Raw genomic sequence first — 11,113 nt, forward strand, 5'->3', positions numbered from 1 at the left:
GGGAACAGGTTTGAAAACAAGTGATTTTATTGTAGTATACAGTTTTATCTGGCATTATAAAACACCTCTCCAGGGTCCTAGGTGTTTGTAAAGCAAAGCTGTATAACGTACATACGGCTATATAAATAATCTTCACATAAACACTTGCCCACTGACCCTGTCTTTTGAAATCTAAATCACCCAGTTCACTGAACTTCCACAACTTAATTGGCTCCTCCATCCAACCAACCCTTATCGCTGAACTTGCCCCTTTGAGGAAAAGCTGGGGCACTAGATGAGTCTTGTGTTTGCTCTGGAGCTCATGCATTCTGGGCTGTTTTGGAACAAAGGAGGAGTAGCTGTATCTAGGCTCCCTAGACGCAAGATGCCCCCTGCCACCGGCTTAAGCTGGGGGGCTGCTGGCTTTTGGGCCCCTGCAAATTGCAAGTGTGATGGAGTAGCATGGAGACATTAGGAGCGGGAATGTCCCAAGCTGTTCAGGGCTTTATGGATCAAAACTCCCGCTATCAATCTCACCTAGAAACGAATCAGGAGTCTGCACTGGCTTCTGAGCGGCGATGTAACAAGGTGTCTGCGTGAAGCAGTACTCTAGGAAGGAAGGAATGTCAGACCTGTGGTCCATCTAGTCCACTATCCTGTCTCCAACAGGGGCTAGTTCCAGATGCTTCAGAGGAAGGTGCTAGTGAACCCCTTGGAAGTGGACTGGTTCCTTTAATCTCAGAGGATGGTCCACTGAAACAGGCTCTCACCAAGTGAAGGAACAGTCTGCCTGTGATGAAGATGTAACCTCCATCTGCCCTACGAGGGGCAGCTTGTGGCCTGCTCTAGGTGAGAGCCAGAAAATGGCTGGGTCTGTCCCCAGGTTGTCATGGTGGCCCTGAGATACTGAACTAACCCCCACGAGTCATCATTTGCATGGACAGCGAAGTCACCAAGGACAATGATCCTCATTGGCTCCAACACCGCAGCAGAGAGAAGCTGAATCACCCCTGCCAGGCTCTGCAGTGGTGTGATCTATGCATTAGGCCATCATAGCATTCACACATTAAACGCACCATCGGTTGCACCCCAGACCCAGCTAGCAAGAAACAGGATGCAAGCTCAGGCAGAGGCACCTGCTGCTACCTGCAGACTCTCCTTACAGCCTCCAGGCAGTAGTAGGGTGACCAGATAGCAAGTGTGAAAAATCGGGACAAGGCCTTCATCTTCTCAACTACCTCTGCTGGGCCAAGAGGGGAAGAAGGGATGTCCCCTCCCCACTATACACACCAGGCACTGCCGCCTGGTCCAGCGCCAAGGACCTGGGGCCTCGTTGTGTGCCCAGGGCCTATGATGTGACCAGTTACATCCTGACTGTGGGGCACATGGATGAAGGAGGAGATCCCAGAGGTGGGCATAGAGGAGCTGCTGGGAGCTAATTCACACCCTGAGCCGTCCCTACTCGGCTCCTCTAAACGTCATTCGAAGGGAGCCCTATAATAGTTACAGAGTCCAATCATCATGCACTCTGAGACCATTCAACCTGGTGCCCTATTGCCATGAACCCACGGTCCACTTGCTGGATCCACACTCCCACTCTAGCTCAGGTTAGAACCCCACAGCTGGCAACCCACTGCCATGCACCCCGGGCTGGGCAGGACTGTGGGGTTCCGTGTTTTCACTGCGGGCCTCCTTTCCCACTGCCCAGCACCTTGGATGGTCCAAGGGAGGGTGTCCAATGGGGGTGTCTACTCTAATCATCCTGAGCCATATTTGACACATCTACTTTGCAGACTCTTAAGGCACCCACAGCTGGAATAAATCCCCCCATTTGCACTGAGTAATGCTGGTTTTTGTTGAAACCGGCTTTCTTTAAAGAAGGAAAACCAATTAATTTCCCCAGGGACTTTCTGCACCTCTGGGAATCAGCCCTCAATGCACCCCTGAAAGGCAGTTACAGTAACAGTCTGAATTAGTGGTGCACAGATAGGTCTATATTCTAAGAGACCTGCAACTCATTGACCAACAGTAATATCTGGGACTCATGAGTGACTGATGCTGGACTCAGTCTGGAGGGTTTAATCACCCGTGCAGACACATGGCCCGTTTTCATCTCCTTCCCCTCTATTGCAGCATGTGGGACATACTTAGAACCTTCTCTTAAATGCGGGCACAGATTGGGTTTCTGGCTAGATCGCTTTTAATAGAATAATAGTAGGATGCTTCATTAGGCTCAGTCATTAACTGCAACCCTGCAACCCTGCTCCAGCCCAGTTTTGCTTCCGTACAGCTGCTCCAAAAGTGCTAGTCAGATGCCTGTCACTGGGCATTCCTCCTGCCTGTCCAATGTGCTGCTCTCCTGTGCCAGAGGTAGGTTTATTTTGCTGTCTGTCTGCTTTCGTTTCTTTATTGATGCGCTGCTGAGCTTCTCTTTTCCTTGGGGCTCTTGCCTGTGGTCCTGGAGTGACCCACTGTTTTGGGGAGGCTGCAGCACCCGCTCCAAATCCCACTTAGGGTCCTCATTGAAAGTTTTGAGGTCATAAAAATAATCCATGCTGGCCACTGTATTTAGGATCTCGGGCACGCTGTAGTCAAAAGACAGCAGTTCATCGGGCAGATTGAGGGACCGTATGTCGCTGGACGAGTCGTCACATGGGAAGCAGCAATCTTTGCTTTCGCTCTCGCTGGACGTGAGGGTGCGGCTCAGGTTATCTCTGGAAACCTCTGAGTCCGAGTTAGCTGGAGAGCAATCAAACAGCTTCATGGCATCTTCCAACAAAACGTTCTCAGGCAGATCGAAGGGCTCCTCTGTGTCCAGCGCTTCGCTGTCTTCAGCTACGAGGCTGTCCTGCAGAGGACATGAAGCTGCCTCCGCCATCACCTGTGCATTTGCAACACTGGGACTGGAAAGAAAGTTTTGATCTTCGATGCAAATGTCTGGGATCTGTGTATTCACTAGGAGGTTCTGGCTCATGTCATTTTCTTTGAGTTTTTCCCCTTTCACCTGGAAACTATCAAACCCTTGAAACTCTGGGTTGTGGGGACTTGGCCTACCCTTAAGGTGGCAATAGGTGCTTATCTGGAGGCTCTGCTCATTCTGGCTGAGTCCAGGCAGCGATACGAGGAGCTGGGGCAGTTTGTTGTCATTGTTCTGACCATCTTCCTGCGGCTGAGGCATCTCAAGAAACTGAGAAACGTGAGGTGCGTTAGGGACCAAATTACCTTGTTCTGTCTCACTGGCGGGGCTCTCCTGATTGAAATAAGGCATGATGTATTGGGGGTTGCTTGGGACTGGGTGGTAAGGTGGGTAGGGGACTGTTTGGACAGGACTCTTGAGGTATCCGTGGGTGTCCAGAAGGTAAGCGCTTGGTGAACTTGATCCACCCGTGAGTTTATAAACTGACGGTTGCACGAAATTGGTCATTGCCCATTCTATGCGATATATCCGGGGATCGAAAAAGCACCCACAAGGTGCCATCTGGAAACCTGGGCAACGGAGATAAAAACATCATTCGTGGGGACCCCAGAGCTGACGAGTAAATAAATCCTCTGGGAGCGCGTGACTCATCCCCAGCCAAGACCCGCCAAAGGCCAGATCCTCAGCTGGTGTAAATTGGTGGTGTAGTTCCGGTGACTTCAATGGGGCTGAGCCACTGTACACCAGCTAAGGGTCCAGCACAAAGGATCAAGGTTCTGCTGTGGCCCAGGTAGGAGCGTAAGTTACACATCTGGGTACACATCTGGTCCGAAACCGGTGCAAGTGGAAAAATAGCGTCACTTGCACCGAACTGGGATTTGGGGCAAATGCAGTCTGGAGTCAGAGGGTGCAGGTTCCATGGAATATGAAGGTCTAAGTGAACAGTGTAAGTTACATGTTTGGTGTAAACTGATCACAATGCAGGTGCTGTTGACATCACAGGGTGTGTCTAGTCTACCGGCCCAACCCTGTAGTGTAGACACAGCCTACACTGCTAGATTGGGATTTTCCATGGGTGTTGGAACACCCCCACCCTGAATGATGGTAGCTTTCCTCCATCGAAGTAGCTGCATCTCCACTGGGGGTTAGGTCGGCACTGCGATGTTCATTAGGGATATATTTTTTCACACTCTGACTGATATAGAATCATAGAATCTCAGGGTTGGAAGGGACCTCAGGAGGTCATCTAGTCTAACCCCCTGTTCAAAGCAGGACCAATCTCCAGACAAAATTTTACCCCAGATCCCTAAATGGCCCCCGGGAGGATTGAACTCACAACCCTGGGTTTAGCAGGCCAATGCTAAACCATTGAGCTATTCCTCTCCCAAAGCTGTTGTGACTTAACTTTTCCATGTTGACTAAGTTGCAGTGTAGCTTGCACTGATTTACCATTTAGATGGTGTGTGTGCGAAACGAGGGACGCTTACACGCCAGGGAGGGAGTATAAGGAAGAGCATCCGACAGGAGAGTGGAAGGGAAAGCAGACCTTCTCCCCGGATGCCAGGCAGCTGACTGCCTAGCACCCTTTACAGATAAGCATCTTATCTTTTACAGATGAGATTTGCAAAGGGCGTTAGGGGCCTGTCATGGAATGTCCACACCAGCCCCTGAAGGGGTTAAGATGGCTAAATGGGCCAATTAACTGCCTAGGCGGCACCTGCAGGGAGCCATGAGGACTAATTGAAAGCTGAAGCTCACCTGAGCAGAACAGCCAGGGCTTGTATAAAGTCAGACAGCTGGAGGCTGAATGGGGCTATAGGGAGGAGGTTTGCAGTCATTCCCCCTGAGCCTAGGGAGAGAAGGGAGCTAGGCTTGTAGGGAAGGACATGCCTGGAGGAGGGTGGAGAGAGAGATGGATAGAGGCAACATAGGAAGCAGTCCAGGGAAACCACAGCAAGGTGTGGGACTGTACAGACCTTAGCGGCTGGGTGTAGGGTCCCCAGGCTGGAACCCAGAGAAAAGGGCGGGCCTGGGTTCCCCTACCAGCCAGTGGGGAAGTGGCACCATTGAGGCAGTGAACTGGAAGATTGCCTGGGACAGAGAGACATTGGCAAGCACCTGCAGAAAGGGAGAACCAAGCCACCAAGAGGGAGCAGTCGAGTCCTGAGAGAGAGTCGGAGTGAGCATCTGCAGGAAGAGGCATCAGATGGGCAGAGTTAATCCTCCTCTATGGCCAAAAGGAGGTGCTCCAGTGGTGAGTAGCGCATCACTGAACAGTGCCCAAGTCTTACGAAAATTCCAGTCTTCTTAATTCTTATGTCTTTAAATCTTGTGTGTCCTAAACATACCTGCAGGAGGTGCAGTGAAAACGTCTTTCTCTTGACTTGGGGGATGGTACAGGTTGGATGGTCCTGAAATAGCAACACAGAAAAGTCACAAGGCCCTGTTATGAAACGATGCTTTATTTGATGAACATTTTGAAAGGGTGTAACATTATTAACTTCAAAGGATTAAAGAAAATTGGAAGAATGAAAAGGAGAGAACCCAGCAGTATATTTCCTAAAGAGAATACCCAGGACTCATGAATCTGAGGGGGAGAATTTAAAAGAGGACTAGGCAGCAGAAAAGAGCATTAGTTCTCTTACCTACTGATGCAGGGTTGTCTGGGAGGACAAAGGTTTGAAGTGGCCGGTTTGACTGGTTCTCCGATTGATCTAAGGGTCTGGGACCATAGGCATCATGTTGCTGGTAGAAAGGTTTTGGTTGCTGCATAATTGGTGTGTCAGTCTGAAGGACAGTCAGGTTACACAACTGATCTTTGGGTGTATCTAGGAGAATTGGCTCCAGTGTTACCGTGGCTGAGAAGTTCTGTTTTGATGGTTACTCAGGAAAGAATTCCAGGTAACAACTGAGGTTCTAAGTCCCCTAAAAGTGCTGAGCTAGGTTACTCCAAAGGTAATGACTATCTGAGTTTTATGGTAGGAATTTAAAAAAAAAAACAAGCAGTAAAAGTTTGATCCTGGGATTGCCTTGTCTGGGGAGAATGGGTGGTGTTGCCATGGGATGTTTCAACAAGGGTTGGTTAAAGTGTGACCTACAGAATATGGAGTTCTTGCAAGATGAGAACTGGTGCCTCATCTTTAATGTGGCGCATGCAAAGCGCCATCTCTTGCAGCTCAGCATAAAATGAATGTGTTGCTCCTTTATTTAATTAATCCTTCAACACCTCAGCTAGTTCATCAGGTAAATCTCAGCTCCATTTTCTCTCCCAGGCTCATCTGCATATGCACTCCCCCATGCACTCTCTAGCTTCTAGCTTCTGTCTCAGCTGTATCTGGCACAAACTTGCATTTTCCCATGGAACTTTCCCCAAGTGCACGTTTCCAGAAAGTGCAGGACATCAAAGGGGTTGGTAGGCGCTAACGATCCTCCATGCTCACCGAGAGCTCATCTCCAGGGGTGGGATAGTAACCCATGTAGATCGCCCCTGCCCTGGGAAGGAGCAGAGGCCAAAATGGGCTTAAGCTGCCTCTGAACGAATGCTCTGTAGCTGCCATCTTAGCTCCTTTGCTTTGCCCAAGGCAGCAGGCAAGAGCTTCCTTCCTGGTTGAGGCCACTCAGCGAAGTGGGCAGTGAGATCAGTGGCCCTGACGCTGAATACCAGGGGTGTGGTTCTCTGTTCACGTACTCCGATGTACTCACTGCAGTCCATGGCGTTGTCCTCTTGTGAGTAGATGGAGAAACCCCTCCCCCCTACGAGTGCTTAGCGTTGCTCTGTCTGAGGTCCAGCAGGCAGGTGGCTCTGCTGTGTTGAGCTGGGAGCTTCCCCACATCCCAGGCCCTCCGGGAAACCTGGCTCACGCCAATATCCCACAGGCCTGTGACATCACAAGGGCTCTGCGTATTCTACAGATAGAACTGAAGGACTGCGGGGAGGATCCTTGCAAGGCTGGGAGATGGTGGCGTGACTGGCCAGGGTGAGAGGAGATGTTGGCATAGGAGGAGGACGTAATATTACCTTTGTCTTCAGGGGGTTTTTATGGTGGTGTCTCACACACTATACAACAAGACCTTCTAACAGCAGTTCCAGCTTCCTGTGTATTTTCCACTGATAATCACTCTTATGAACTCTAAGGAGTCCGGTGGCACCTTGAAGACTAACAGATTTATTTGGGCATAAGCTTTCGTGGGTAAAACACCTCACTTCTTCAGATGGAAAGTGGTTTTAGATACGTTGGACAAGTCTGATACAGGTGGTTGGCTGGGAGGAGGAATGAGGATGATGTGTACAGTTCAGAGTGCTTTGATAAAGGGGCCAGTGCATGGCACCACTATAGTCAGAGAATAATGGTTGGAGTTTCATTTCTCTGGCATCCAATGGAGGCAAGTCCAAGGAAATCTCTGACTGTGATAAGAGGTTTGGAAAATCAAAGCCTCTACCTAGAGAGTGACATTAGCTAAAAACAAAGGCGTGAAATGAGGGAGGCGAGCGTCTGTCAGATCTGCCCATCCTTCCCTGGCAAGAAGGCTAGCTTCTAGCAAAATCAGGGAATCAAAACTTAAGGGGGAGAAATTAAAAAGCACATTCTCACAAGTTGCACTTTTCCCCAAGGTTTGCAGACCACATAAGTATATCCATCAGCTACACCTGGTCACCTCACATAAATTCATCTTGCTAACTGACTTAAACACTGCAAGGGATTTTGCAAATTCGAGTGTTAAGGATAGATTTACAGCTCCCATTTGCCTTCTTTACAAATGGTTTTTAAATATGCAAGAGGAATATTAAAATAATTCACTGAATGCACATTGGCTTTGTAGTTTAGGCAGCTGCTATTAATTGTTGTTAATACATGGCTCTTATCGTGCTTTTTTATCAAGATCTCAGTGTTTTATAAAGGAGGGTCTGAATCATCATCTCATTTTACAGATGAAGAAATTGAGGCCCAGAGATGGGGAAGTGCTACAAATGGATCTTTTGCATTTCATTATTAATTCTAAATTTGTGGTTTTTCATGACTTTTTTGGGGTGAAATTTCCAAACACAAATTAAACCTTTGAGTGACCTCAATTTCACTGCAAAAAAAGAAATGAACAAAAAGAGAAACCAGGGATTTCACCTGTTTTGTTTCCAAATCAAGTACTTCTGCACATTTTCCCCCCCTCAAAACAAAAGATCTGGGGACGTGGAATCAGGTGAAATGAGACTGTGAACAATTTTGCAAAATAATTAGTTAAAATCATATCTGCAGTTTCACCCCACTCTGAAAATAACACTATATTTACAACACATTGGACTACCAAGATTATCCTCTCCTATTCGGGAGATGCCAGCCCTGGATCTGTTGTTACAGCTGAGTTGAATTTTGCATTTAAAGCAGAGATTTGTGTTCTTTGGATGAAAAACACCCTGTATCCTCAAAGTTGCAACACTTACTCTGAGTGCCAAATGCATTTACAAATCCCCTTCATTAGTTTGAGTTAAAAATAACTTTTAAATTTAGTACCTTTTTTTTTGTCCCAAACCACCTCAGCTCTGTTATTGTCTATTCATTCAAAAATTGGCAGAGAAGTGATGCTTGTGCAATAGGTAGATTTTGAAAATATTTTTTAGGATTAACAGTAATTTGTTCCTGTTCTTCATAATTGAAAGTTTCTCCTTTAGCAGAGGCTGAATACAAAAAAGGTCTATTGTGGAGAATTCCATGAAGAATCACCCTATTTCAAAATAGCCACCATCTCCCATTGTCAATAGTTAAAGACAGCCACTCTGTGCATGAGTTTGGGCATCTGTTAAATGGGTGGAATTAGATGTACCTTCCTCACAAGGGTGGTGAGGAGGTGTCATTAACTATCTGCCAAGTGCTTTGATGGCCTTGAATAGCCATGCCCCCTACTGTATGGGATGAGAACTACTCAGCTGTGTGTCATAGGCCCCCTGCTGCTAATGTGGATTCTCCTTTAGCTGGTGCAGCAGGGTCTTTACTTTTGGAGCAGGAGGGCCTGAGTTCTGTCCCTGACTGGCCCACTGCCTGCAGTGCAGGGTAACCCCTAGAGAACTGCTAAGTGGCCTGCATCTTGCATGGCACTCTCACGTTTGGCAATGCCACCTGCAGCCCAGATGGGGGAGAGAGACACCCCCATAGGAAAAGTCTCTGCCACTGGCCTCTAGGGGAAGGTGCCCTTGCTCCCCCACAATCTCCCCCACACTGGTCTCCCCACTTCTCTCTGCCCTGCACCTCCCACATGGGCTGGGCTCTTTGCTCAACACAGCTGTGCTTCCTGCTGAGATGACTGCTTCTCCTCCTTGCTCCTTCCCTTGCTGGCCACCTTGTGACTTTGCCATGGGCTCTTCTCCAGCCCCCTCTGGGTCTGTCGCTGGAGGAGAGGGCTGAGGGCATGCTGGGCACTGACCAGCTGACCTGGAAGATGGCCGGGGCTGGTTGCCAGGCCTAAGTGTGGTCCGGCTGGGTTAAGTACCTGGGTATGGGGCCCCAGGCCACTGCTGCAGCTTATGGGGGGTGGTTCCTGGCTGCTGTGGGCTCTGGCTCCATAGACCGGCTGGACCAGGAGGCCTGAGTGGGAAGAGGGGAGGTGCAGCCAGACCCTCCTGGAGCAGAGGGCCCTGTGTGGCCCCTGGATCTCCCTGCCCTGGGGGTAGTGGGTGCTGCTTGTATGTGGGGAGAGGCCCCTATGGCCTGACCTCTCTGTTGGGAGCCCCCTGATGGGGAAGACACATTCCTACCACTTATGCAGGGCCCTGAGGTCTCCCCAGTCCTATAAGGACCCATACAGGAGTGTGGGGCATCGAGACCGCCCGTGCCCCATAGGGAACCCTGCCTGTGTGAAGTTAGAGAGCGGTAGGGCAGGCAGGAGGAAGGTCCCGAGCACACCAAAAGGAGAGCGGCCGCAGCAAGCTGGGGTGTCCCTCAGTCCGGGAGGAGCGAGCACTCCCGACCAACTGGAGGCTGGTGGTCGGCCACCCATTATTCCACTAAAGGGCTCTTGTGTGGGCAACCCTCGCAATCAACTTGCCAAGCACAGAGTACGTCTCTACTGGGTGGGCAAGGCTCCGTACCAAGTGCCTCATTCCAGCCGCGACTGCAGGGGGATGTAATAACTGTGCTGTACTGTAGCCCACCAGGCAGTTGTTGGACCTGAGTGGCAATTCTGAACTACAGTATTGAGTACCATGTTCTCCAGCCAGTGACACTGAGAACAATGACTGGATGGGTCAGCAGAGTAGGTGAGAGGAGAATATGGCCCTATGAGGGTACCTATTACTAACCTGTTTCTCAAAGTGTGGGGTGTGCTCCCTTCTGAGGCACCAAGGACTAGCCAGGGGCATTTGGACAGACCTCTAAATTGTTCTTCAGAGTCTTTGCTTTCATTTTCTCTTCAAAAAAGGTAGTTTCTAGCTGTTATGGTTGCAAAGAAAACCTTTTAAAACATGATCTGAGTTTAACCAAGTAAAATTATCTGGTAAAGAGCCGTGATTATCCAGACACATGGATCAAATTCTTTCATATACTAGTTTTCCAAATGTATCAAGTAGATCGGTAATTAGAACAAATTTACTTGGATAAAACTGGATTACTGTTGTGTCCGAAAAGTTCAGAACACTGGATAACTATTTTTAGAGCTTTTACTTTCTGATCAGAGGCCTACGTCTGCCTGAATTTGCAGAGAGCCTGAAACAAGCCATCTGATGTGGGACTTACCCCAGTCATTTCAGTGGATGCCATCTTAGATGCCAATGATAATACTTTCAATGACAATCCTGACTATTTCACTACTCATTGATGCATGAAAGAAAAGATTGGAAGGATCATGTTAGGAGGAGCTAAACCCTGGGCTGGCCTTCAACACTGCATGGTGGGGGCACAATTTGTTTTGTTTTCCTGCCAGGAAAGCCCATATTTTTTGGGAAACATATTAAACTACAGTAAGTCCACAAGCAGCCACTGTGGCAAAGCACCACTGTACGTCTCCTTTCTGTAACGGACAGGTTGTGCCCAGGCATTTTGTGTTGCTCTTGCAGCTGTGGTGGGTCCTTCTGAGTAATTTCTTCTCTTCCTGCTGACGTGTGAGCTCCGAGCTCCCCTGGAGGTCTAGGTAGAGAGGGGAGACCTTTTGACATGTTCTGCTGGGGGACCAGTCCATTGTGCTGAGAAGTGGCCCCAGTCACATGGGTGGTTTGGAGTAAAGCCCAGAAAG

The 11,113-nt window shown here is 49.0% G+C and overlaps 1 protein-coding gene across 1 annotated transcript; it reads right to left on the minus strand.

Annotated features, from left to right (window-relative positions):
* Positions 1–60: 60 nt before the first annotated feature.
* On the minus strand, positions 61–6,907 carry PRR22 (proline rich 22). Its single transcript, XM_075070868.1, has 3 exons — positions 5,542–6,907; positions 5,245–5,307; positions 61–3,465 (listed from the first exon to the last, which is right to left on the minus strand). The coding sequence occupies exons 1-3, from the start codon at positions 5,666–5,668 to the stop codon at positions 2,288–2,290; spliced, it is 1,368 nt and encodes a 455-aa protein (XP_074926969.1). The 5' UTR covers positions 5,669–6,907; the 3' UTR covers positions 61–2,287.
* Positions 6,908–11,113: the final 4,206 nt, after the last annotated feature.

Source organism: Chelonoidis abingdonii, chromosome 11, assembly GCF_003597395.2.
Source record: "Chelonoidis abingdonii isolate Lonesome George chromosome 11, CheloAbing_2.0, whole genome shotgun sequence".
NCBI lineage: Eukaryota > Metazoa > Chordata > Testudines > Testudinidae > Chelonoidis > Chelonoidis abingdonii.